This window comes from Acinonyx jubatus, chromosome D1 (assembly GCF_027475565.1).
Source record: "Acinonyx jubatus isolate Ajub_Pintada_27869175 chromosome D1, VMU_Ajub_asm_v1.0, whole genome shotgun sequence".
NCBI classification, from domain to species: Eukaryota; Metazoa; Chordata; class Mammalia; order Carnivora; family Felidae; genus Acinonyx; species Acinonyx jubatus.
Window position 1 is genome coordinate 8533650 of NC_069390.1, and position 27961 is coordinate 8561610.

The window sequence follows — 27961 nt, forward strand, 5'->3', positions numbered from 1 at the left end:
AATACAGACACGGGGAAGAATGCAAGGTGAAGACAAAGAGACGCACGGAGGGAAGACAGGGGCAGAGACCGAAAGTCTACAAAGCCAAGGAATGCCGAGGATGGCCAGAAGCGAGGAAGAGGCGGGAACGGACTCTTCCCCACAGGCTCAGAGAGGGCATGGCCCTGTGGACAGCTGGACTTCTACTTCCAGACTCCAGAACCGTGACCCAATAATTTTGTGTTGTGTGAGTCCCCTCGTTTGCGGTCCTTGGCTACAGCAGCCCTCACCCGTCACCCACGCCTACGCATTTATGACCTCTCGCTGACCGGATGACACAATCCACACACAGTGACGTCTGCCTCGAGCATTACTGTGTCTACAGCACCGGGTGCACCGCGTCACACGAGGTAGACATTCAGAAACGTGTGCGGAAGGCAGGAGTCTAGAGAGGAATCCGTTTCAGGGGAAAAGGTGTCGAACTCAAGTTTTGACAGACGCGTTTAAGAACAACAGCTCTCTCAACCACTGAGTCGCGGCCCCGGTGCAGAAACACCAGTCACCAGGTACAGGCCAAGGTTGAGGAAGGATGTTCTTTGCTTTTTACAGGACTATAAGTTAGAACTAACTCCAGGTAATCCCCATAATAAATGACACCCTCATTCCTCTGTATGCCGATGTGTTTTCTTGAACGTCAATGGGACAGGTGGAATCAGAAAGACATGCTAAGAATTGCATCCCACTCTGGAGTCGCCACGGGACAGTATTTTACAGGACGAACATAGAAGGACCGCTGCGTGGCGAATAGAAGACTGCGAGTAATTAACCGTAGGTAGTGACAGTAATGATAAACAATGGCTCGCAGTTATTAAGCACATACTCTTTTCCAGGCACACAAAGCTACGCATTTTACAAACACGGACTTATTGAGCCTCACCTGGATTACTACAACAGCTTCACAACCGGCCTCACTGAATGCACGCCTGTCCCTAAAAATCTATCCCAAATGCAGCAGCCAGAGCGACCCTCTGCTCACCTAACATCACTACTCTGCTCAACACACGGCTCCCACCTCCCCCAGAGGAAGAGCCCGAGCCCTTGCAAAAGCCGAGCATCAGCAGGACCTAAATGCCTCGCTGACGTCGTCGCTAAGCCTCCTCCTGTCACACTTCCCAGTCCCAGCCACTGGCCTCCTTGCTGCTCTTCAGTCCTGCCAAGCACCCTCCACCCCAGGTCGTCTTGCTGCCCCGTCTCCTGCACCACTACTCCCCACCCCCTCCCCCAGATATAGCTGCAGAACTTACTCGCCCACTTTCTTGGGTTCCGTGCTCAACTCAGTAAGGCCTTGCCTCATCACCCAGCAGTAGATATATGGAGTGCAAGACCACTGTGAACCAAAATCTTCAATCCTTTGTTAAAACTACTCAGCTGTAGACTTGAAAAAAGAGTAGAGGACGTCAGTGAGACCCTTAACAAAGAGATGAAAAAGAACCAATCAGAGATAAAGAACATAATAAATGAAACTAAAAATACAATAGATAGAATAAACAGTAGGCTAGAGGAAGCAGAAGAACAAATCAGTGACCCAGAGGACAGAGTAATGGAAAGTAATCAAGGTGGGCAGGTAAGAGAAAAAAAATTATTCACAATGAGAATGGACTCAGGGAACTCAGTGACCCCATCAAATGTAATAGCATTCACTTTTAGGGATCTCAGAAGAAGAGAGAGAAAAGGGGGCAGAAAGCTTACTTGAAGAAATAATTGCTGAAAACTTCCTGAGTTTGGGCAAGGAAACAAATCTTCCTCTAGGAGGCACAGAGATCCCCCAACAAAATCAACCCAAGGAGGTCCACACAAAGACACATAGTAATCAGGTTGCCTGGGTGGCTCAGTTGGTTAAGCGTCTGACTCTTGATTTCAGCTCTGGTCATGATCTCATGGTTTAGGGGACTGAGTCCCGTGTTGGGCTCTGTGCTGACAGCGTGGAGCCTACTCAGGTCTCTCTCTCTCCCTCTCTCTCTGCTCCGCCCCCACCAATGCTCTCTCTCCTTCTCTCTCAAAATAAATAAACTTAAAAGAAAAAGCACATAGTAATTAAAATGGCAAAGTGACAAAGTAGCAAGAGAAAAGAAAGCGGTCACAGGGATGCCTGGGTTGCTCAGTCGGTTAAGAATGTGACTCTTCGTTTTGGCTCAGGTCATGATCTCACATTTGTGGGTTCAAGTCCTACATCGGGCTCTGTGCTGACAGTATGGATCCTACTTGGGATTCTCTCTCTCCGTCCCTTTCTCTGCCCCTCCCCTGCTCATGTTGTTTCTGTCTCTCTCAAAATAAATAAACTTGAAAGAAAGAAAGAAAGAAAGAAAGAAAGAAAGAAAGAAAAAAAAAAACAGTTACCTACAAGGCTATCTGCTTATTTTTCAGCAGAAACTTTGCAGGCTAGAGGGGAGTGCATGATATTTTCACAGTGCTGAAAGGAAAAAAATCTGCAGCCAAGAATACTCTATCCAGCAAGGCTATCATTCAGAATGGAAGAGATGAAGAGTTTCCCAAACAAAATTTAAGGGAATTTATGGCCACTAAACCAGCCCTACAAGAAATGTTAGAGGGGGCTCTTTGAGTGGGAAGGAAAGACCATAAGTAGGAGTGTAAAAGTAGGAAGAATAAAAGCAGTAAAAATAAGTATATCTGTAAAAATCAATCAAGGCACTAACAAAATAAAAGGATGTGAAGTATAGCACCATATACCTAAAATATGAGGGGGACAGGAGTAAGAATGGGTTTAAATTTAGGTGACCATCAACTTATGCTATATGCAGAAGATGTCATATACAAAGCTAAAGGTAATCACAAATCAAAAATCAGTAATAGATATGCAAAAAATAAAGAGAAAGAATCCAAGTATATTACTAAAAGAAGCCAACTAATCATGAGAGAAGAAAGCAAGGGAGAAAGGAACAGAGAAGAACTACAAATACAACCATAAAACAAATGACAAAATGGCAATAAATACATACCTCTCAGTACTTACTTCAAATGTAAATGGACTAGATTCTCCAATCAAAAGACATAGGATGATGGAACAGATAAAAAAGGAAGGCCCATTTATATGCTGCCTATAAGAGACTCATTTCAGACCTAAAAGCACCTGCAGATTGAAAGTGAGAGGCCAGAGAAACATTTATTATACAAATGGATGTGAAAAGAAAGCACTACTTATATTGGACAAAACAGACTTTAAAACAAAGACTGTAACAAGAGACAAAGACACTATATAATTATAAATGATTAACAATGGATAAAATATATAACAATGGAATATATGCACCCACCACAGAAGCACCCCAAAACACAAAGCAGTTAATAAGAAACATAAGTTATCAATGGTAATACACTAATGGTAGGGGACTTTAACACCCTACATCAATGGACAGATCATTCAAACAGAAAATCAGCAAGGAAACGGTGGCTTTGAATGACACATTAGACCAGATGGATTTATTATTTTTTTTTTAATTTTTTAATTTTTTTTTTCAACGTTTATTTATTTTTGGGACAGAGAGAGACAGAGCATGAATGGGGGAGGGGCAGAGAGAGAGGGAGACACAGAATCGGAAACAGTCTCCAGGCTCTGAGCCATCAGCCCAGAGCCCGACGCGGGGCTCGAACTCCCGGACCGCAAGATTGTGACCTGGCTAAAGTCAGACACTTAACTGACTGCGCCACCCAGGCGCCCCTAGACCAGATGGATTTAATAGACATATACAGAACATTCCATCCTAAAACAGCAGAAAATACTTTCTTTTCAAGTGCACATGGAACATTCTCCAGAATAGATCACATATTAGGCCACAAAACAAGTCTCAATGAATTAAAAAGACTGAAGTCATACCATGAATCTTCTGCAACCACAAGGCTACGAAGCTAGAAGTCAATCACCAGAAAAAATCTAGAAAGAGCACAAACACATTGAGGTTAAATAACATGTTACTTAACAATGAGTCAGTCAAGACATCAAAGAAGAAATTTAAAAATGCATGGAGACAAATAAAAATGGAAACACAACGGTCCAAAATCTTTGGGATGCAGCAAAAGCTGTTCTAAGCGGGAAGCTTATAGCAATACAGGCCCACCTCAAGAAGCAAGAAAAATCTCAGATAAACAACCTAACATTATGTCTAAAGGAGCTAGAAAAAGAACAACAAACAAACCCCCAAACTAGGGGAAGGAAGGAAATAATAAAAATTAAACCAGAAATAAACGAAATAGTAACTAAAAAAGCCAATAGAGCAGATCAATGAAACCAAGAGCTACTTCTCTGAAAACAAAATTGGTAAACCTTTAGCAGACACATCAACGAGACAGAGGGAGAGAGAGGGCTCAAATAAACAAAATCAGAAATGAAAGAAGTAACAACCAACACCACAGAAATACAGATTGTATTCTTTTCAAGCTATTCCAAAAAATAGAAGAGGAAGAAAAACTTCCAAATTCATTTTATGAGACCAGCGTTACCCCGATACCAAAGCCAGGTAAAGACACTATGAAAAGAGAGAACTACAGGCCAGTATCTGTGATGAATACAGATGCAAAAATCCTCAACGAAATATTAACAAGCCAAATACACAATACATCAAAAAAAAATCACTCACCATGATCAAGTGAGGTTTATTCCCGGGATTCAAGGGTGGCTCAGTATTCACAAATCAATCAATGTGATACAGCACATCAGTAAGAAAAAGGATAAAAAAAACAACAACCATATGATCATTTCAAGAGATCCAGAAAAAGCATTTGACAAAGCATAACATCTATTCATGATAAAAACCCTCAACAAAGTAGGTCTGGAGAGAACGCAACTCAACATAATAAAAGCCACATATGAAAAACCCACAGGTAACATCATACTCAGCGGTAAAAAACTGATAGCTTTTCCCCTAAGGTCAGGAACAAGACAAGGATGTCCATTGTCACCACTTTTATTCAACATAGTCCCGGAAGTTCTAGTCACAGCAATCAGACCACAAAAAGAAATAAAAGGTATCCAAATTGATAAGGAAGAAGTAAAACTTTTACTATTTGCAGATGACATGATACTATATACAGAAAACCCTAAAGATGCTACGGAAAAAACCTACTAAAACTGAAATGAATGCAGTAAGGTTGCAGGATACAGAATCAATGTACAGAAACCCATCGCATTTCTGTACGCTCCTAATGAAGCAGCAGAGAGAAACTGCACCAAAAATAATCAAATGCCTCGGAATAAACTTAACCAAGGAGGTGAAAGACCTGTGCTCTAAAAGCTATAAAACTTTGATGAAACAGCTTGAAAATGATACAAAGAAATGGAAAGACATTCCATGTTCGTGGGTTGGAAGCACAGATATTATTAAAATGTCCACACTCCCCAAAGCAATCTACGGATTTAATGCCATTCTTATCAAAATGCCAACAGCATTTTTCACAGAACTAGAACAAAGAGTCCTAAAATTTGTACGGAACCACACACACACACACACACACACACACACACACACACAAACCCGAATAGCTAAAGCCATCTTGCTTGACAAAGGAAAAGCTAGAGCTACCACAAGTCCAGATTTCAAGTTATACCAAAGGTGTAGTAAGCAAAACAAAATGGTACTGGCACCAAAACAGACATATATAGAGATCAATAGAACAGGATAGAAAGCCCAGAAACAAACCCACAATCAGATGGTCAATTAATCTTTGACAAAGGAGGCAATGCCTCGCGGAAGGCTTTTATTTAATCTTAACAACCGTGTGAAGCAGCAACTTTGCAGATGAGGGCACGGCCACTCTGGCAAAGCGACTTACCCAAGAGGCAGAGAGGGCATCTGAACCTAGGAGGGTCTGACTCCAGAGGCTTTCCTTTTGTAAACAAAAACAAAAGTGAAAAAGACTAATGTCTTCAATGCCACCGAGCGCATGTGAATCCATTTCCCTTGTTAAAAGAACCCCACAAAACAAAACAAGACCCAAATCGAAACTATTAGCATTATCCCCTCCGTCATAGGTAGTAAAGCTTGGCGTGTCCTCCCCTCCCCCTACGTATTTTTCTATGCCTTTGCCTACATAGAGATAGTCACCCTATAAGTGTCGTTTTGTGGCTTTGGGTTTTGTTATGGTTTTTAGTCTGGTCCCCTGAGTACAGTTCATTTAGGAAATGCTTGAATCTTTCCTTTTCTGGTTTTTGGAATACAATGTTGACTTTGTTTACGTCCTGCCAAGGCGACTGATGAGTTTTTAAAATGTTACAAATGCATGGCTTTTAACATATTTGGTGTGTTTCAATCTGTGTGCCGTGGTTATTCTTTAGAAAAAAATTTTTTTTGACGTTTATTCATTTTTGAGAGGCAGAGAGAGACAGAGCATGAGCAGGGGAGGGGCAGAGAGAGAGGGAGACACAGAATCCGAAGCAGGCTCCAGGCTCTGAGCCGTCAGCACAGCGCCCGATGCAGGGCTCGAACTCACAGAGTGTGAGATCATGACCTGAGCCGAAGTCGGACGCTCAACCCACTGAGCCACCCAGGCACCCCAGTGATTATTCTTTTTGATGCTCACGTTGTCCCATCTTGGGTCAAGTTGACTCTGTTTTCGTTTTTGCTTGTTTTGGTCAAGTTGACTCTTGACCCCTGTAGTCAGGCTTTATTCTCAACTGTGACTCCCCTCCAAGGCCTTCAGTTGGCCGGCAGCCTTGATGCTTCCAGAGGCTCAATCCCCAGATCAGGTGGTCCAGCCCCAGGCCTGGCTCAGCTGAGCGGGAGGGGGGGGGGGAGGGGAGGGGAGAATGGAGGGTGGGGCTGGTGCTATCCGATCTCAGAGAGCTCCTACAGCAACGGCATTCTGAGTGTGGCCAAGGCAACTTATTTCCTGTTCGTGCCAAGTCCAGAAGGACATTCCCCGCCATCGACTCCAAACCTACCCTGTGGTCCCCAGCCGTCACTTGCCCCGGGCTTGCTTAGGACATTCTGTGAAGGCCATCAATATTAGAAACGTTTGCACCTAGGTTTCAGTCTTGGTCTCCTACCCACCAGGGAAGGGTCTTTGGCACATCGCCTAACCTTCCTGAGTCTTACGTCTCCTCTGGTAAGTGGCGTAATAATGATCGTTCTTACCCAAAGGAGTGATGGATAGATGGTCCAGTGGTGAGCACTGTGTCTGACACTCGGGACTAGAGGCGGTGATTCACAGGAATCACTCAGGCCCGGGGATGCAGCAGGCGGCCCTTTATGAGGGACTTTAGACCTCCTGGGAATCATATACTCCTTCGATGACACAACCATGCTCCGTGCACATAATGCACGCATACCCGGCTTGTGCACGGCACTCGGCCCCACTCCCGTGCTGCACCCCCACCGTGTCGTGAGCGCAGCTCTCTGTTTCACCTTTGTTTCCCTGTAAGAGCTCATTTCCGACACAGGAGCCCCGGTAGAGGGGAGGCTTTCCCAGCGTGTCGGAGGAGGGCTCCCTCCTCCCTGTTTCCTGCAGGTGACGGGCAGAGGGAATCTACAGGCTGGGCTGGGTCGTCCTGCAGGTCAGGCTCTAGAACAGTCCCAGCAAGGGCTCACCTCTGCCTGCCTCTGGATTTTCCACTGCGGGGCAAACCAAGACCACGCCTTGGAGACCTGACTGGGGTCTCTCACTTTGGCTACGAGCGCTGGGTCGTCTACGTGGGAGATGGCTATGCGGTCCATCTGGCTCCCTTGGGTAAGGATATGCTCCCTCTCCCTTTTTTTCTTTTTTTAATCTTTTAACCTTTATTTTTGAGAGACACAGAGAGACAGAGCGCGAGGCGGGGAAGGGGCAGAGAGAGAGGGAGACACAGAGTGCGAAGCAGGCTCCAGGCTCCCAGCTGTCCGCACAGAGCCCGACGTGGGGCTCGAACCCACGACCCGTGAGATCGTGACCTGAGCCGAAGTCGGACACCTCACCGACCGAGCCACCCAGGCGCCCCAGGACAGTTTCTCTGTTTAAGCACCAGGGGTGAGGTGTGAACAGTCGTGCGTGTATGGGGGTGTTCACGAGTGTCTGGCATTAAGAGGCCCTCTGTGACAATTTGCTGCGTGTCCTTCCCTGCTCTGTACGTCGACTGTGATTCCTCCTTAGCAGGAGGTTCGTGGAGACACCGTGCACCTTTATTCCAATAGATGACGGGGTTCACTTCCACCCACCCCGTTGTATTTGAGGGACGTCACTCCCCAGGTCCAATCCCCTGTGCGTCTGTGGTTCTGGAAGGACAGACAAGAGTAAAAGGCAGCTACTTCCTTCGAGTAGTTTACAACTGGCCGCAGAGTGTAACGGAAGGAGCACAGGTCTCCCAGCTACACAGAACCAGTGTGGCATCCTGGGTCCCCTGCCCACCCTGCTCACCACAGCCTGGAGAGCCGGCAGGAAGCCCTGCCTCCTGGTGGTGGAGGAAAGTTGTGAAGAGGTGCTCGGGAAGAGCCCCGGTGCAGGGCTTAGCCCGGTGCCCAACCAACCTCTCTTTCCTTCTGGACAACGTTGAGCTGAGCAAGTGTGGACACTTGCCCGGCCCCATCCCTTCGGTCTGTAAATGGTAAAGCTGGCAAAAAGAGGAGGCACCTGCTCGAGGCCTGGTGAATGGGCCGGGGCCGCGGTCTGGGGCCCTGATTCCCAGGTCGGGCCTCCGTCTTGTTCAGCTGCTTCCTTTCTTACTATTTCAAAAGGCCACGTTAGCCTGCTGGGGCCACACAGCTGCGGCTCAGGGGGGCTCAGTGACGGTCTCTAGGCCACGGGCATGTGAGGGGAGGACGGGAGGAGGACTTGTCTTCCGTCCCCTCCCTTCGCCCTGCACCCCTCTGCTTGACTCCTGCTCCACTCTTCCGGGGGCATCTGAGCTCACGTGATCCTTTAGAGGAACTCACGTCCTTTGCTTTAGAAGTGAGGAAACCAGCGCCCGGGGACTCCTGGTGACTTCTCCAAAGTCACCTAGGCATGGGCCTGGCCTGTTTCGGAGTTCAAGGCCAGGCAGGTTGGCCCTAGTTCATCCTTACTGATGAGGCCGAGGGCAACGGGGCTGCCTGCTTGGGGCCGGCTCTGAGCCCAGGGCTGAAGTCACCGTCTCCTCTTTGTGAATCTCGGGTGAAATTGTGGGAGCTGGTGTGGCCGCACCACGTCCACCCTGACTGAGAAGGCCGTGACGGAGAAGCTGCTGCTGGAATGACGTGGTCGGGAGAGACAGGTACCACGTCAACAACAAACACGATGACAAGTACTCGCCGCTGCCTCCCAGCAAAATCGTCCAGCGGGCGGAGCAGCTGGTGGGCCAGGAGCTGCCCTACTCGCTGCCCTGTGAGAACTGCGAGCACTTTGCAAACGAGCTGCGCTACGGAGTCGCCCGCAGCGATCAGGTGCGTCCCCAGCCTGTGTCCCCGTCCAGGAGCCAGGCCATTCCCTCAGCTGACAGTGGCTGGGTGTCAGTGTGGGCCGGGCTTGGGCAGAGACAGGGGCATGAATAAGACAAAAATAACAGAGGCAGCATCCCTGGCCCCAAGGATGTTACAGTCCGGGAGGGGACCAGGGTGTGGAGAACCACAAGCCAGCCCCGCAGACTGATGGTGGGGGGCGGTGATGGCGAAGGACGTGAGTCATGGCCATGAATGTCAGCTTGTTTGTCAAGCCCTCCCTGGCCACTAGGCCCCGAGACCCTTACCACAGCCCCAGACGCGGGTGTTACCAATCCCACTTTACAGATGGGGAAACTGAGGCTTACCGCGTGTAAGTAGCTAGTCCAAACTCACTCAGCGACTAGGTACTGAGTCTCTAGTCCAGGACAGCCACTGTGCAGAGGGGGGGGTTTGCACCCAGAGGTGTTCTGCTCCAAAAGCTCTGGTCAAGCCAGGCTTCGTGCAAGGTCATGCCCGAGGTGAGTCTGATTTAATTCCTTTGATTAATCTAAAACTGGAAAGTGAGTTGGAGATTGACCAGGAAGTAGAGTGATAAGGAGGACGGGCAGAGGGAATTGTGTGAGCCGCCTCCTTGGAGGTGGGTTTGGGGTTACATATTTCTTCCAAAAGTCCTGCCTGGGTAGGACAGCGCATTAGTTAATCTTCCCTACCGGCATCCAGGAGCGTTCACACCTCAGGCTGTGCACTACAGGTGCAGGATGGGTGAGGTCTAAGCTCTTCTCTCGGAAAGGAGGGGAAGGCCTCTGGGGGAAGGGGGATGGGCAAGGAGAAGCCTTACCTTCTGGAAATGAGGAGCCCAGGCTGTTAACTGAGGTGCTGTTGGTGGCCTTGGGGCACAGCGGGAATGCTTCAGGGTGGCCAGGAGTGACCCTGTTGATGGTCCCTTGCTCCTTTGAGCTGAGGAGGGCAGACCTGCCTCTGTCCAGGAGGGGTGGTGGCAGGGGGTGGGAGGGGAGGGATAGAGATGGGCATCTAGAAGTATCTAGAAGCACATCCAAAGGCTGTGCGGAAGCTTCAGCAATCAATCTGGGAGACCCCAACTTTTTGAGAGTGGTTGTCCCCTCTGCTGCGCTTCTGGGAGGTCAGAGCTCAAGAGGGCAGGAGGGACCCACCTCACTTACATCGTGTGTCTCTTGCTCTGGTGCTTCTTTCTGAACTCCTTCCCCTGAAGGTCGCTCATTACCTTGCCTTCCTTTCTCCCTCTCGCTCCTTTCTCCTCCACCGGTCTCACCGACACAGTGACGTGGGCAGGGGGTGGGCCCCCGGGCTCCCACCAGCTACGCTGGGTACACCGACCCTCAGGGATCATCCTCATGGCCCTGTCGCCTCATGGCGTGTTTTCAGAGGATCCGCTTCCTTTTCCAGAGCCCTTTTGCTATCAGTGCACAAGTGAGGCCATCTTATTTCATAAATGCAGAGCTTAGTGCTACTTGGGAGTCAAGACAGCTGTTCAGCAGATAAATCACGAACACCTTCTGAGTGCTTGGGGGCGGGCTGAGTTCCTGGAACACAGAGGACAATCCAGGCAAGCTCTCTGCCCTCAGAGGGTGGTTTCTCCAGTTTTATACTTGCTTCCAGGCCAGCCCTGACCTAGAACATCAGACACTGTCATTCTGTCCTTCCACAGCCACCCCTTGGGGCTTTATTATGCTGTCAATACCCACCAGGCTAACTTCTTGGTTCGCCTGCGCTTTTAATATCCCCCCTCCCTGCTGACGTTTGTTGCGTCTGTGGTTTTGTCAGCGAGGATAAATGCCACAAGGGGCTTTCCTGAGATGCGGGTTCTGGGTGTGTGTTTCCGTAGTCAGCCCCCCCCCCCCCCCCGATGTTGAGCGTGACCCCTTTCTCTTCCGTTGCAGATCCCTGATGCGGTCAAGACCATACAAGCGGCTCTCCTGGCTGCCACGGTCTTCGTGAGGATTCTGTGGGCCAGAAGCAAGCGGAAAAAACAATGAGCTGAACGGAACTGTCCTCCGGGTATCCGGTGACTATGGAGCAAACGTGGCCTGGCCAGCAGCCGTGGCGTTTGGTTTATTGACTTCATTCTGTTTCGTGACCCTTGAGGCCTGTTTTAGCAAAGCTAAATGAAAGCACAGGACATGCAGCCTCGTGTAGCGTCTATTAAAGACACAACTGGCTCTGTTATGGGTTGCATGGTTGTATTCCCCTACAATTCACGGTGAAGGCCTAAACCCCCAATGCGATATATTTGGAAGTGGGCCTTTGGGAAGTGATCAGGATTAGATGAGGTCATGGGGGGTGGGGTCCCCCACAATGGAGTTATTGACCTTGTAAGAAGAGAGACCAGAGTTCTTTTCACACCTCCAATGTGAGGACACAGTGGGTAGGTGGCCACGGGCAAGCCAAGAAGAAGGTTTTGAGTAGGAACTGGGTCCGCCTGCACCTCAATCTTGAAATTTTCAGCATCCGGAACCATGAGATGTAAATGTCCTCTGTTGAAGCCCCCCTCCCCGCCCCGCGGCAAGGTGCGCCCTGGCCATTTACAGCTCTCGAGGCCTGAATTCTTTTTTATGCTGTGAGGACACACGAGGGGGAGGGAGGCACACCCACGATGGATAAAAACAGGAACCACGGGCTTGCCAGGGCCTGGGATCTCAGCAGCCGGAATTGCGTCCAAGACTCTCGGCCACGAATGTGACGCCAGGGAGGGAAGGCTCCCCGATCCTGCTACTCCCGGCTCCTTGCCCTTCCGGGGACCGATTTGTACCGCTCTCTGTGCTCTCCGCATCCTTCCTCTGCCTCGTCGCTTCCACGTCCCCAGCGCTCCTGCTTCCTCTCCACTTGGGCTTGTCGTGTGCAGCAACCCCCTCCCCGCCCCACACTCCTTCCGCGGCTCCTCCTCCGCCATCACCCCAGCTCCACCTCTGCCCACCTCGGCCTGCGGCCTGCGAACCGCAACGCGTTCCCAAAAAGAAAGTGCGGGGGTGGGAGGGGGGGGGCCTCTGCGTTCTCTTGGCTCAGCCTGCTGATTGGCCGCCGCTGGGTCAGGTGATCTCATTAGGCCAATCAGCTCTGCCCGCAGGGGCGGGGTCACCCAGCTCAAAGCTGACCACAGAGTGAATTGACCTGGGAGGGACTGGCCAGAGGCGGTTAGCCCCAGGGGGAGGGGGCGGAGCCAGTGCCCTGGTGGGGGGGGGGGGGGGCCCACTGCTGGGAATCCGGGTGTTGAGCCAGGGGACATTCGTTGACTGGAATGACAGGCTGGCGCTCACATCTCTCCTAAGATCTGATTCCCCAACCTCATAACTCTTTGGAAAATAAAACATTTGATTCCAACTCATTCATTCATTCATTTAAACATTTATTTATTTTGAGAGAGAAAGAGAGAGTGTGGGGGGGGAGGGGCAGAGAGAGAGAGAGAATCCGGAGCAGGCTCCGCACTGTCAGAGCAGAGCCCAAAGCTGGGCTTGAACCCACAAACCGCAAGATCATGACCTGAGCTGAAATCAAGAGCCCTCCGCTTAACGGGCTGAGCCCCCCAGGCGCCCCTTACTTACTGTGATTATGTTTTTCATGTCTCATGACAGATGTCCATTTCATCGTCAGGAGCACTGAGAAAGAAGAAAGGCTCTGTCCCTCCAGCCCCACCTGGCCAGACTCCCTGTCTGTGCTGAGGGCCTACCACGTGAAGAGGAAGGGTGGCCGTGAGGGGCCTCCTGTGGGCCCAGAACCAGTTCTGTGAGCCAGAGCCTGGCCCCCACTATGGCAGATCAGCTGAGCTGTCGCTTTCCTGCACAGTTCTTTGGGTTTCCATTGGTGAATAATGGTAGCCAGGGAAATGTCTGACTGTTAGCCACTTCCCCAGGCCTCCCCCTCGTGTTATAACAAAAGCTGAGCACATCACACACCTCAGTATTGATTAAACACGCGTTCACCAAGGAGGCACAGAGCCCTTCATCCAGCCTGTTCTGGAAGCACATGAACCCACCATCCTGTCACGTGCTGTGCCCACGCCTTGCATGAAAGGCTCACTCAAGGCAGGGTCCTGGTGCCCACATGGCCAGCATCAGGCAACCAGAAATCCCCCCCTGGAGGCGGGGCACGGGAGAGTTTACGAGTCAAGCTTCAGATGCCATCCCTAAAGAGACAGGCTCCGGGCTTCTCTCTCGCACTGTGCTCCTGCCAGGGGCGAGGCGGGTGAAGTATTTTAGCCAGTTCGCATCCCACGAATAGCACTCACTTCACCAATGAGACATCATCGCCAGGCCCTGTTACCACGTCCTTAATTTTTCCAAGGAAAAACCATTTCCAGGATTCAGTGTGCTAGTTCGGAAAACATCGGGTCCTCAGACATGAAGACAGTTCATGTGTCCATCTCATTCAGCCAGAATGCCAGCCTGGTGCCCCTGGGCCTCGGTTTCCTCATTAATAACTCTTGGGGAGTTCTTGTTGGGCAGCCCAAGAGGAGGAGGGGAAACTAGCTTCTTTCTCTTTTGTTTTTCAGGCAGCTGGAGAATGTGCATCAGGGCTGAGCATGGCCTTTTCCTGGAAAAGTCTCAAGGAAGAGCTGCGCAGAGAGCAAAGCAAACAGCGAGGGTGTAGATTGCATTCTGAGGATGCCAGCATTTGCCCTGAGGGTCTGGCTGAGCGGAAGGGCCGAGGGGAAACCCACAACCCTGGCCTCCTGTCTCCTTTCCCCACCAGCCTCTCCCGGAGGGCGGCCACCGAGCCTTCTGACTCCCGTGTGCCTTCCAGAAGCCCCCAGAGCAGGACTGACCCTCCTGCTCTGTAGCGTGCAAGGTGTTCCCTGGGAAACTGGGAAGCTTTCAAGTCTCCCCCCTCCCTCTTCAGCATCCCTCTTTCCTGACTCCCTACTGCCTCCCCACCCTGTTTGTTTCTTTAAAAAAAAATTTTTTTTTAATCTTTATTTATTTTTGAGAGAGAGACAGCCTGTGAGCAGGGGAGGAGCAGAGAGAGAGGGAGACACAGAATACGAAGCAGGTGAGATCACGAACGGTGAGATCACGACCCGAGTGGAATTGGGACACTCAACCGACTGAGCCACCCAGGCGTGCCGTTGTCTTGTTTACTTTTAAAGAACACTCTCCTCCCCCTATAACAGCCCCGGTTCCTGGCTACACACCCTCACACACACTCTCACACCAAGACTTACCCGCCCTAAGTCCCGATTCTTCCAGGTCCTTCCAGAGAGCTGAAGGCCGCCACAGGACCACTTTTTACTAAGATACCAACGGCTTCAAAAGAGATTGGATGCAAATGCTGTCTGGGAAGGCAAATGCTAAAAACTGAATTCACTGTGGCAAATTCCAGGTACCAGGATCGGCAGAGAGAAACAGACTGGGGTTAGGGGGACTGCCCCAAAACCTGCAGAGAGATGATGGGAGACAGCTCTCCAGGTGACCAGCCACGAGATGGGACAATGGCCCTTCCCCACAGCAGAGGGACTGCCAAGGGTCACTAGGTGCTCTTGGTGCTGCTGTCACCCTGGCAAGTATCTCCCCTGAGCCCCTGTCCCCTCACCCCAGGCAGCGCAGGGTCATTCCCCTGGAGGATGGCTCTGTGGTACATCCAGCCGGCTGGCGGTCCTGAGAGTTCCCTTGTCCTCCTATGTCTCCGTCATCCCGGATCCCAACCGCCTTTAGAAAATTCTGGTGATTCTAGTGGAGGCACACAGAGGAAAACACCTAGACATCCACGAGGCCAGAGGGGAAGCAGTGGGGACTTTCATCTGTCCTGCCAGCCTTTCCCCAGCTGTGGGGGGTGACGACGGAGACGCTGGCTTGCAAAAGTGACAGAATGACGTTCAAGGAGAATCCGAGTCATGCCCTGCAGGCTCCAGAATCCTTGTTTCTTCAGCACCCATTCCTCAGTTTTGTTAAACTTTTCTTGGGCTGACACACAGTCGGTGAATATATGCACAGTCTCTAAAGCGAGTTATAGTCCTTAACAGCAGTTCTGCTGAGAACAAGGACTGTCCAGAGCGAGTGCAACCATTTTGTCAACTTATCATATGAAAATAAAGCGTGCTTTTATTAATTATATATATATATTTTACATTTTATTGGAATCCGGTTTATGGAAGTCAGTCTAGAGGGTAGGAGCCTGGTCCAGTATATTTTATTTTTATTTTTATTTTTTAATTTTTTGAGACAGAGCGTGTGCCAGCAGGGGAAAGGGCAGATGGAGAGGGAAGGGGAAACAGAGAGAGAGAGAGAGAGAGAGAGAATCCCAAGCAGGCTCCACTCTTAGCATGGACACAGGGCTCTATCCCATGACCCCAGGATCATGACCTGAGCCAAAATCAAGAGTCGGACCCTCAACCGACTGAGCCACCCGGGAGCCCCTGGTCCATTATATTTAAAATTTTTTTTCAATGTTTATTTATTTTTGAGAGACAGAGCACAAGTGGGAGAGGGGCAGACAGAGAAGGAGACACAGAATCCGAAGCAGGCTCCAGGCTCCGAGCTGTCCGCACAGAGCCCGACGCGGGGCTCGAACCCACGGACCGTGAGATCAGAGTTGGAGGAGCCGAAGTGGGATGCCGAAGTTGAATGCTTAACTGACTGAGCCACCCAGGTGCCCCAATGGTCTGTTACATTTTATTTATTTTTTTTTTAATTTTTTTTTTCAACGTTTATTTATTTTTGGGACAGAGAGAGACAGAGCATGAACGGGGAAGGGGCGGAGAGAGAGGGAGACACAGAATCGGAAACAGGCTCCAGGCTCTGAGCCATCAGCCCAGAGCCTGACGCGGGGCTCGAACCCACAGACCGCGAGATCGTGACCTGAGCTGAAGTCGGACGCTTAACCGACTGCGCCACCCAGGCGCCCCGGTCCGTTACATTTTAAAACTTGATGGCAACACGCTTTTTTTTGTTTTGGCTGCAACTCTTTTTCATATCAGTTTTTCTCTCGACTGCAGAGAATAATAATTGTATTTTCCCATGTAGTAGTGAACTTATGAAGTAAACAACTTTTTATTGAGCCCCGGCAGTACACCAGGCATTGTGATGGATGCTGGGGTCCCACCGTAACGAGCTCACACAGTCCTACCTCTTGGGGGTCCTTGCAGTTCTGATAGACGGAGGGATATTAGTAAAGGGACCACATGGATCAGTGTTCAATCCCCACGGTGACAATTGCCATAAAGGGCAGATACGTGGACACCCGAGACCACTCACGGGGATATGACTTGGTCACGCAGACCAAGCCCACCCTGGAAGGGCCTGGAAACTTCCACTGTCCATTTTGGTGCAACAATTGGTCCTGACAGGAAACGAGGTCCAGGGAGGCGAGTCTTAGACAACAAGGAGTAAGGAAGCCTCTGCCCCTCTCTCTGGGCCTCCCATTTGGGCCCAGACTCTGTACAGGGCAGTGGGGCCCTCTGACCAGAGTGCGGCAGGCATGGACCCTTCTGGAACCCTCAGATGGGGGCGGATAGTCCAGCCTGACAGTCTGAGCGGGGCCCCCTTTGATAGTAGCAACTGCGAGTTACTCTCTGTTCCTGAACCTTCAACCTTCTGAGAGCCCTGCGTTTTATAGGGGGGGTCTTGTGATTAGCGCCAGCCTGGTCTCTGCAGCACGGGGGGATTAAGGAACCCACCAGCTTTCACACCCTTGAAGGGTACAGCCCAGGGGAGGGTGACATCCTTAGTGCTCAAGCCAGAGGGGGAGTGGCTGCGGTGACCACCATGGAGTGGCCATTCATCAGGGTCACCGGCGGCAGAGGCTGGCTGAGGAAGGAAGAGACCATGGAGCTTCTGAGACCGCACCGAGGGCTTGCTGGGAAGTAACGGAGGGATACTCAGAGGAGGCTAATTTTTTTTTTAGAGAGAGTTTATTTTTTAGAGACTTTTTAGATTCACGGCAAGATTGAGAGGAAGGTAGAGATTTCCCATACACCCCTTGTTCTCCCCCAGGCACAGCCTCTCCCACCATCAACATCCCTCCCCAGAAGACCTGTGTGGGTTACAACGGACCAACGGCATTGACACACCGCAATCCCTCCAAATCCACACTTTACCTTTGGGTTCACCCTTGGTGTTGTGCATTCTGTGGGTTTGGACGAACGTGTAATGATATGTACCCGTCGCTATGGTCTCATTCAGAGTTTCACTGCCCTAAAGACTGAGGTGGCGAATTTTCACCATTCAACCCACGGGCAGCTTGAGCCATGGCAACGTCGGCATGGAAAGTTAACATACTTCCGTCTGGCAGTCCCAGGTGGGTGAAGACTAGGCCCTGGAGTTGAAAAGGAAAACTGAAAGGAAGGCTGGATGAAGAAGGTACTCGGAAAGGTGTTGGGAAATGTTTACGCACCAGGTGGTGTGGCTGTGCCAGGACACAACTGAGTTGTTGGGGCACTTTTGCACCCCGACGGTAAAACGAACGATGTCTTGTGACAACAATGGTGAGTCTACATGGAGCGATGTAGACCACCCGTTGAATATCTGCTGGTTACCAGACATCAGGAGTCTTCTCCACATCACCTTGCCTTATGTAATCCTTATCCCCGTCCCAGAGAAGGGGGACTGAAGCTCTGGGAGTCCAGAGATTTCCTCAAGGTCACTCAGCTAGAAATTGCGGGGAGAACCCAACAGGTGTCGAAGTAATGTTCCTTCCTTCCTTCCTGGTTCAGAAGTCTGCAAAAATATAGTGGAAGTCCTTCTTGAAGATACATTTGCTTGATTCATTGGTCTTGGCACAATTCATTGGTCTTCAGCCAGTGAGAGAGGGAGAGGGAGAGACAGAACGACAGGTTGCTGGAGGTTGAGGGTCCGGTAGACAGAGGAGCCATGGGGTGTCTCCACTGGTCTCTGCAGCTGAAGGATTTGGGGCTCCTTCGGGCTGTCATTGCTTTTGGGATCATGTCTTCACAAGCGAGTAGCCAACCATGCCTAGAATGCCGAGTCCCAGGGACACGCCTCCTCCCATCAGGGTATGTTCCGCCTGAAAGTGAGTAGCCCATGTTCAACATCCATCGCAAATGCAGGCCAGTTCTCCCTCCCTTCCAAGGGCCTGGAGTCTCCTCATCCTCCTGCCCTCTGAGCTGGCCAGCCCAGGAAGATGCTGGATGAGTCAGAGGGGCCCCGGGAGATGGGGTTATGAACCCTTCTTATTGGTGAGCTTGTCAGGGTTTGTCCCGACACCTGGCAGGATGGGCGGATGGGATCCTTTCGTGTGAGCGCGCTGGGTGAGGACATTTGTTCCTAACTCTGAGTGGGGAGGGAGGAGGCTTTGTGCCTGGTTTCCCAGAGCCCGGGCTCTGGGGCTGAGCCTGGGAACGGCTCTGCAGTCGGGGCTACACCCCTGCGGAGGCAGGGCTGTGCCAAAAGCCGAGGAGAGACTTCAGGAGACTAGGGCCACGGGCAGCGTACTTCGGGTTCACTGTGCATGGTTGCCAAGTGCAGCCTGGAAACTTCTATGCCCAACCCCACCTCGGCCCTGAACGCCACGCTCCTAGGTCCACCTATGACTCAACATCTCCACCTGGAGGTCTAACTGGCCACCCACCACCACATCCAAATTCTGGATTTCCCTTCTCAAACCTGCTCCTCCCGTCCTTATCCTCGTCTCATCCAGGGGCCCCCGTCCACCCAATCAACTGGGCCTGGAGCCCCGGAGGTGCCGCTGTACGATGGAAGGGAGCAGAGACTCCAGAGAAGGACTGCTGGGGTTCGAATCCCACCTCTGCCACTTATCAGCTGCTGTGTGTTTTGAGACAACAGACGCGGAAGACTGAAGGGGTGGGGGTAGACGCTGTGCCCCAGGTCTTACATAGACAAATGCTTGAGCCATTACATAGGCCCGTGGACCTTGAGCACACCCCCTGCCTCTGTGCTCTTTTTCGGAGACGAGTCACGGTGCTGGGTTGGCCCAGACTCTTCCTGACGACCTGTGGGGGCATCACGATCTACCTTTAGAGGCAAAGGATCCCAGAAGGTCAGACTGGCAGGCCTCCAGAGGTCCTCCATCCAACCCCTCCTACACGTGGGGAAACTGAGGACCAGAGAGACAGCGACCTGTCCAAAGACCCTCAGCGGATCAGAAGCGGATCCGAGATTTGAGCTCGGACGGCCCGACTCCCAGCCAGTGGGTCATGGTGAGTCTCCCCTCTGGCCACACAGCCTGGTCACCCCCAGCCCCGCAGCAGACCTCCAGGGGGAGAGGGCTGGCCCCAAAGAGGGTCTTACCTGCCTGCTGTGGGGCACACCGTATCTCAGATCGGTGACAAAATGCTCACAGTTCTTGCCCAGAAGCCTGTACTCCATCTCCTCACCAATCTTCTTCTTCGCAGAACAGATGATCACGTTCACAGGCCGTGGTTTGTACTTGTGGTCCAAGTGGTTGTTGGCCCTATAGCGGCAGCGCCCCACCACGTCCCGCAGGACCTCTCGTCTCACCACCGCCTTGCTGCTCAGAACGGAGCAGATGATGGAGAAGCTGGCCCCCAGGAGGTCACCTGGAGTCGGAGACACGTCACGGGGAGCCGCTGGGGAAGCCAAGACCGAGACAGAGAAGGGGCGGGGCGAGGAAGAAGGCCGAGGGGAGCACCCCATCGAGGTGTTGGTGTTTGTCTTTTCACAGATGGGACCGGAGGGGCCACAGATTTGGTTCTTTTTACTTCACAAACTGTGGGTATTTTTTTCAAGACACTGAATGTCACGGCTATTGGTGCCAGTGTCGTCGTGTCCCATTACACGGATATATATCGGCTATCTGACCAAGCCCTGGTTGCCGAGCATTTAGGTTGTTCAAAGATTTCACCATTGGGGCGCCTGGGTGGCTCAGTCGGTTGAGCGTCCGACTTCAGCTCAGGTCACGATCTCGCGGTCCGTGAGTTCGAGCCCCATGTCGGGCTCTGGGCTGATGGCTCGGAGCCTGGAGCCTGCTTCCGATTCTGTGTCTCCCTCTCTCTCTGCCCCTCCCCCGTTCATGCTCTGTCTCTCTCTGTCTCAAAAATAAATAAAAACATAAAAAAAAAAATTAAAAAAAAATTTCACCATTATAGGCAATGGTAGTCAAACGTTTATAATTCATCTTTTCGCCCTTGTACATTTCTGAAAGAGATCAAGTTTATCTTAGCACCCACTGCGAGGCACACACTGTGTGACTTTTCAGATATTACTTACTACTCTCCTTTTTAACTTTTAAGGTGATGATCTCCATTTGACAACCAATATTGGTGTCGGGCAAGGTCATCCAGAGGATATGACCACCGCTGACCCATGACCTGGACGGCAGCGGTCAGAGGCTCCCCACTCCCTCCCTGTCCTTGGAACGTGCATTCTGCTTGCCTTCCCTGCTCCCGGACCCATGGGACCCCGCTCGATTACTCAAACAGGACGGGCATGTTCAAGGGCTGCTCAGGAAGAAACCAACTCAGGTTTCCCCGGTTAAGCTCTTTTCTCAGTTCCTCTCGTTATGTTTTTTTGGGTTTTTTTTCTTGGAATTTTAAAAAATCTTTGTTTATTTTTGTGAGGTGGGGCGAGGGGCAGAGAGAGAGAGAGAGAGAGAGAGAGAAGGAGACACAGAATCCGAAGCAGGCTCCAGGCTCTGAGTGGTCAGCGTAGAGCCCGACGCGGGGCTCGAACCCACGAACCACGAGACCGTGACCTGAGCCTCAACCGACTGAGCCACCTGGCCGCCCCTGGTTGCTCTCATTATGTTAACAAATATTTTGGAAATTATATTTCCAGAGACCCCTAGCTTGGCCTGAGGATCCCCCCACTCCCTTGCCGATACTCATCACCAGGTCAGAGCCTGGAATGGTAAGGAAGTCCTAGCCCCCGTGGGGGCCTCAGCCTTCTGTCTCTTTTAGAGGTTTCTCCACAACTGGGGGCTGGAAGCTTGGAAAAAAGGACCCCGTGGAATGGGAGAGTGGAGATTTATTCAGTGCGTGTGTATTATTTCTTATGTACGTGTGTGCCCGCATCACACGGGGGTGCATGGGCACACGTGTGTGTGTGCACATGTCATATGCACGTGTGTTGCGTGTTCTGTGTATATGCACATCTCTGTGTGTGTTGTATGTGTTGGGTTTGTAGATTCGTGTTGGGTATGCTCGTGTGCACACCGAGGGCGTGAACGCCCATGTGCAGGGGAATTGTGCGCACGCTCCTGAGAGTGTGGACATCACAAGCTGCGTGTAAAACCCCTTCACTGGGGTGTAAAACCCCCTCACACCCGGGTGGCTAAGTGGGTGGAGTGTCGACTCTTGATTTCGGCTCAGGTCATGATCCCAGGGTTGTGGGATCGAGCCCCACGTCAGGTTCCATGTTGAGCACAGAGTCTGCTTGGGATTCTCTCCCTTTCTCTCTCTTTCTCCCCTGCTCCTGTCTGAGCTCTCTCTCTCTCTCTCAAAAGAAACAAAAGAGAAGAAACATTAAGAAATCGCTAAAACAAACAAAAAACCAAACAAAACCCCTTCACTGAGGCTGGGTGCCCCACACCCTCCCCAGCCAAGTCGGGCAGGTGAGTCACCAGCTTCTCAGACTGGCCCTCAAGTCCTTGTCACACCTCTTGGCTCTGATAGTCCATGGCCACACCAGGCATTTGCCTTCCTCCCCTTCCTCGCCTCTTTCCTGCCCCTCAGCGTCCCGCCCCCCCGGGTGCCACAGCTTCTGAGTTGAGAATTTTTCAGTTGGTCTCCCTTTCTGTGCCTTGATCTTAGCAAACGACAGCCCCCTATCTCTCATTCCAGGTCATCCGATCGGAGCCCCGGGGTCAGTTTACCTTCACCATCTTTTTCTTGCCAATATCCAACAACCAACGCTGACCCTGGAAGTTTCTCCCAAATTCGCTTCCTCATCCATCTCCTACCCTCCGACTTGGTTCAGGGCAGCCGCTGTCCCTGCCTCTGAGATCCTCACAGCCTCCTTTCTTCCTTTGTCTTTTTAAATTTTATTTATTTTAAGTAATCTCTTTTTTTAAAATGTTTATTTATTTTTGAGAGAGAGACAGTGCAAGCAGGAGAGGGGCAGGGGGAGAGGGAGACACAGAACCCGAAGCAGGCTCCGGGCTCCGAGCCATCAGCACAGAGCCCGACGCGGGGCTCGAACTCACACACCGTGAGATCATGACCTGAGCCGAAGTTGGACGCTCAACCCACTGAGTCACTCAGGCGCCCCTATTTTAAGTAATCTCTACACAAAACATGGGGCTTAAACTCACGACCCCGAGATCAAGAGTCACGTGCTCCTCCGAAGGAACCAGCCAGGCCCCCCCCCCCCGAACTTCGCAGCCTCTTGACTGCCCCCGTCCCTGCTACCCCACATCCAGTCTCCCCAAGGCCCACTGTGGCCTTCCCAAAGGGCACATGTGGCCTCAGGGCACAGGGCATGCCCTTTGGGCAGCGGCTCCCAGGCCCTCCTGAGCAGCCCTTCCTTGCCCTCTGCCCCCCCAGGATGACTGAATGGCTGTGTCTGCCTCCCATCACCTCCCCTCCTCCCCTCCTCCCCTTCGCCCCCCACACCAGACACCCCTCTCCGAGAAGCTGCCCCCCAGGGCCCCAGCCTGGCTCGGCTGCCACTCCCTGGGGTCCCCAAGGCCCCTAGGACGTCCCCCTCCCTCTGCATGGATCACGTCTCTCTGGCATCCTCTGTGCCTGTCTGCACCTCCCCCGGGGCGGGATCCTGTATGCTGCCCCTCCCCCCTTCACCTCCAGGATCCGGTGAAGGGCCTGGCTTGGCATGGGGGCAAAGGAAATCTCCGTGGGAGAGGGGCTGGAGCATCAGCGGGGCCAGGACCCCCTCCCCGCTCCTCCCCTCTCTCAGCCAGGGCGGGGCAGGGCCAGGGATGGTCACCATGTTGGAATCAGAAGGGGATTTTTCACTCCGAGATTAAATATCTAAATAAGGTAGGGCCCGGAAACTGTCCACGGTAGCTGGTGGCAGATCAAATGTGACCTGGGGCCCTGCCCGAATAAGGAGACAGTTGCCCAGGCAATAGAGCCAGGATTTTGTGTTGGCAGGGCTGACAGGACGGGAGATCCAGAGCCAGGAAACCTGACATTCAGGACACATGCCCGGGAGAGAGGGAAGGACAGAGCTGAGCAGGTACCGAGCTCGGAGGCTGGCGGGGTGGGGATCCACTCCCTTCCCAAGTCCTGGGTCCCCCTCTGCCTATGCACCCCACCCGGCGGCAAAGCCCCCAGCCACCCACCCACGGCTCTTCCACGGGAGGCCCCTGGGCCCCACGCTGTGCCAGACGGGAGCCTCAGCCCCAAGCCCTCGCCGCCGTCCTGCAGGGCAAGGGACTTTTCAACAACAAAGGATTTTCCATAAACGCCTTCTAGAGCCTTTCTGAGGTCTGGGGTTAACTGTGCCCAAGGCCAGACTGAGGCCTTTATCGGAGGGGGCCCCCTCCTGCTGTAGAGCCACCAACAGAAAGTTCCAGGGAGCTTACCTGAGCCATGGCTGTGTCTGGTGGTGTTTGCCACTGGTGAGCCGGCTGTTGCACCAAAGTTGAGTTTTGCTTTCGCTTTCCTTTTGACATCACTTAGAAACTGCTCAATGCTAAACTTTTTTTTTTTTTTTTTAAGAGAGACTAAACATTTCCTCTAAAGGGAAAGCCGGGAATCACCCCCAAACCATGGAATCACTGTGGCTGGTTATTGAACCCAGGTCTGATCTGCTCGCTGCACGAGAGAGACAAGAGTGTTGGGACAAGGAAAGTGATTTTATTCGAGAGAGTCAGCTAACCCAGAACATGGCCTTCTGACGTCCCAATAAACCACCCTCCTGTGTCGGTGCAGGCAGGGGTTTTACAGGAGAGACGTGAAGAGAGAAACCAGCTCATACAAGCACTTGAGCAGTCAGATGTCTTCAATTAATGGGGGCCAGGCTCAGGTTCCCTAAGAAACTTCAAACAGAATTGATTACTAAAAGCTTCTCATGGGTTTCGGGAGTGACAGGCAAGAATGTGCTGATTATTTTGTGCAATGTGTTTTGTCTTAATGCAGTCATCCCAGTAAAATCTGATGATCGGGGCGCCTGGGTGGCTCAAGTCGGTTAAACTTCTGACTTCCGCTCAGGTCACGATCTCCCCGTGGGTGAGTTCGAGGCCCGCGTCGGGCCCTGTGCCGACAGCTCAGAGCCTGGGTCCTGTCTTGGAATCTGTGTCTCCCTCTCTCTCTGCTCCTCCCCCACTCACACTCTGTGTGTCTCTCTCTCTCTCAAAAATAAACATTAGAAAATTTTTTTTTGTTAAATAAAACAAAAATTCAAAGGTCAGCTAGTTTCCCTTCAGGCTTACAGTACAGTGTGCAGGCAGGTGTAATGCGGCATAACGAGGGAGGGAGAAGGGTTCAAGGCAAAATGAATTCAAGATGGAGTTAGTCTTGCTGTAGCTTCAAAGCCCCCTGGAGGCCGTCGGTCACCTGCCAGCAGCCCCGAGGGGCGCATTTTCACCTGGCAATGTCCAAAAGTGGCAAAGGAAGACGGTTCTCATCACTGGTCTCTTTTTTCTCCTGGGAGTCAAAGCTTTCCCACGATCCCCTGCCTGTCTCGCTCCCACGCCTTCACTCCCCAGCACTGGGTCCTAAACCAGTTGTGGGCTTCCTTGGATCCGAGGCAGGGCTCTTGCTGCCCAGTGAACCGCAGGGCCCTGTGAGCCTGGGGGAAGGCCAGGGGCAGTGTGTGTGTGTGGGGGGGGTGGGATGGGGAGATGGCCACTGGCGAGGCCACCGATACAGAAGAAGCCCTCACTCACCTCCTTCCCATCCGCTGTCACAACAGCTTTGTTATAAGGCCACACAGAGGCTGGAGACCGTTTGCAAACAACCAGACTGGTTCCCTATAGGATCTGGCAGGAAAAGCGGGGGCAGTTGACTCAGTGACCGGCAGAGAATGTAACAGACTTGCCGACGTGATGCGGACAGAGCCCCCATCGGAAGGAGCTTATGCCTGAGGGGCTCAGGGAGGGCACTGCCTCTGCCCCCTGGTTCTCTTGACTAGACCTTCTGACGTTCCAAGGTCTATTGGCTCCTTTGGCCTTGGCCCCAGAACTTGGCCACCCATTCTGTTTCCAAGTGAACTTCATTTCTAAAAGGAGCCTAACAGACTGGAGGGGCCAAGGGCAGGCTGCCCCACGACGGGCCACCTTGGCTTGAAGGTTATTTTTCAGTTAAAGGCAATCAGATTTGGCAACAGATTCAGGAAAAGCATTTGTCCTCTCGCACAAATGCCGAAAGGAATTTAGATGGGAGGCTTGCTCCGGGAAGAGAGTTGTCACCACAGATAACTACATTATGCCATGAACCGGGTATAATAAACAGGGAGGAACCAGCAAGGGCTGTTTGATTAAAGTCCTCTGTGTCTCACCGTCTCTGGGTGGCCTGGCAATTATTTGCTGACCAAATAGTTGTGGATTCCCTGTAGGTACGAAACTAAAGTTGATTTTCTCTTGTTACTCTGTCTCATCTCCATTTAATTTTCAGTCCAGCTCAAAGGATCTTGAAAGGGCAGGGGAAAGCCTTCCCCCCTGATAAGTCATGACCATTCACGTCCCTGCACTGAGGTCACGTTCAAATTGAAAAAAGAAGAAGAAGGAAAACAACCCCCACAAAAACCAAAGTAAGTCGCAAGCAAGGTCTTGTGTCTTTCAAGCGGTGTCACTTTGGGCAGTCGCCTCTCTCTCCCGGTCTCAGTTACCTCCTCTTTAAGACGGAGGGCTTCGTCTTGGTCAGGCTAGATAGAGGCTGTGAGTCTGCGGATCTGGAGCCTCTGGAGGGATGGTGACTCTGGTCATTGCTGACCCAGCTGGAGCCACCTCTGTCCCTGGACTTCAGTTGCTGAGGCCTGTCTCCAGGTTCAAAGTTGGTGGGTGGTTTCGGCAGGTGGTCTGTTAGGTGGTCTGTGCCTCTGCCCCCAGCGGCTCTTCCCATGCTTACCCATCAGGGGGACTTGCCGCCGGCCACATCCCTCCTGCCTTTCTTCCTCAAGGGCTCTGCTATCAGGTCTGATCAGGACCCGAGCAGTTCTTGGCACTGACGTGGCCTGACAAATGTTCAGCGAGGGCTGGGAGGTATTCCGCGTGTTTGCTGCCCAGCCCGGATATTTCTAGGGTCTTTCCTCATTCTAGCCAGTAAGAGATCAGAACATGAACCTTCCACGAGAACCCACGGAGCAGGGAGGGCAAGGCAGCGGGGGCAAGAGGGAGGCCGTGCTGGCTGTCCAGGTTGGGGAGCAAAGGCCAAGGATTATCTCAGCGTCGAACTCGGAGATGACTAAAGTGCGCGGTGCCCGGCACACGGTGTAACCTCGCCTTGCACCTTTATTCAGCAGGGACCCACTGAGCTCCTCCTGTGTGCCAAGCACCGCTGTAGGCACGCGCCTGTGATCAAAATCAGGCGATAACGAATCTGTGCCACCGTGGCTCTGACTTTCTCATTGGAGAGACTGGACGAAAGTGTAGTAAGGGAGGTATTATGTTAGATGGCCACACGCTGAGCAAAATGAAGAAGAGGATGGGGCTGGGGCTGAGGGGGAGGTGCAATCTTAGGTAGTGTCGGGGGGACAGCCTCCCTGAGTCATGAACTCAAGGAGGCAGGAAGCGAGCCCTTCGCGTGTATGTACACGCAGAGTGTCCCGGGCAGTGCAGCAGCTATTGCAAAGGCCCTGTGGCCACACGTGTCTGCCAGGGTATCCGGAGCCAGGGAGCGGGTCACAGGAGAGGACAGCCAAGAGGTACGGTGAGCCCTGTTTACATGGGGGCGGCGCTGCCTCCCTAAGGGCGTTGAGTCTTACTCTGAATGAGATGGGATCCGCTGAAGGATCGCGGCACGGCAGGGATGCGACCTGATTCGGGTAGTTTTTAGAGACTCCCTCTGAATCCTGTGTTGAAAATAGCCCGCGGGGTCCCGGGTAGAAGCAGCGAGAGCAGCCCTTAGTATTCCGGGCAATAGACCAGCGAGAAGTGATTGGATTCTTCATGTATGTCGAAGGTGCAGTTTGCTAGGGCTGCCGTGAGCAAATACCACAGACGAGGTGGCTTCAATGAGAGAATTTTTATCTTCTCAGGATTCCGGAGGCTGGAAGTTCAAGATCGAGGTGTCCACGGGGCTGGTTTCTTCTGAAGCCGCGTGGCTTGAAGATGGATGCTTTCTACCTGGATCTTCACACGGTCTCCCTTCTGTGCATTTTTATGTCCTCATCTCTTGTCTCGTAAGGACACCAGTCGGCTTAGGACACACACATAGGCCCTCATTTTAACTTAATTACCCCCTTAAATACCCCATCTCCGAATACCTTGTGAAGTGTTGAAGGTTAGGATTTCAACACATGAATTTGGGGGGGAGAAACCTGAATATTCAACCTATGACATTTACCTTCTGGCAAAGCAATGTAATCCAGGCTTGGCTTCCACTTTCCCTGACCCTCCCCTGGAATCTTCTATTTTTCCAGGCAGCCTGGTGCCTTTTAATGGATAATGGTATGTAGAAGGCAAAATTGGATCATTGAAGTAGTTTGGATTTAATTCCTGTACCTTTTTTCTTAAATTATTTTTACTGTTTATTCATTAAAATTTTTTTTAAATGTTTG

General features: G+C 51.7%; 2 protein-coding genes and 1 long non-coding RNA gene across 5 annotated transcripts; 2 read left to right on the plus strand and 1 right to left on the minus strand.

Moving 5' to 3' along the window:
* Positions 1 to 7307: 7307 nt before the first annotated feature.
* LOC106981690 (phospholipase A and acyltransferase 2-like) lies at positions 7308 to 11529 on the plus strand (the record flags this gene model as incomplete). The annotated part of the gene is made up of 4 exons (XM_053202659.1): positions 7308 to 7754; positions 8385 to 8566; positions 9179 to 9380; positions 11297 to 11529. Coding segments are annotated over 4 exons (927 nt in total), but the record flags the coding sequence as incomplete, so codon positions are not given.
* Positions 11530 to 17237: 5708 nt separating this feature from the next.
* Positions 17238 to 20184, minus strand: LOC106981730 (phospholipase A and acyltransferase 4-like). Of its 3 annotated transcripts, XM_015079871.3 has the most exons (3): positions 19613 to 20184; positions 19337 to 19441; positions 17238 to 18368 (listed from the first exon to the last, which is right to left on the minus strand). In XM_015079871.3, the coding sequence occupies exons 1-3, from the start codon at positions 19976 to 19978 to the stop codon at positions 18285 to 18287; spliced, it is 555 nt and encodes a 184-aa protein (XP_014935357.3). In that variant the 5' UTR covers positions 19979 to 20184; the 3' UTR covers positions 17238 to 18284. The 3 variants fall into 3 exon arrangements, with proteins under 3 accessions (XP_014935357.3, XP_014935358.3, XP_014935356.3); XM_015079872.3 differs by lacking the exon at positions 19337 to 19441; XM_015079870.3 differs by having other exon boundaries at positions 17238 to 19441.
* Positions 20185 to 22565: 2381 nt separating this feature from the next.
* Positions 22566 to 25980, plus strand: LOC106981733 (uncharacterized). Its single transcript, XR_008290275.1, has 2 exons — positions 22566 to 23476; positions 25858 to 25980. It is a non-coding gene; the product is annotated as an uncharacterized LOC106981733 (long non-coding RNA).
* Positions 25981 to 27961: the final 1981 nt, after the last annotated feature.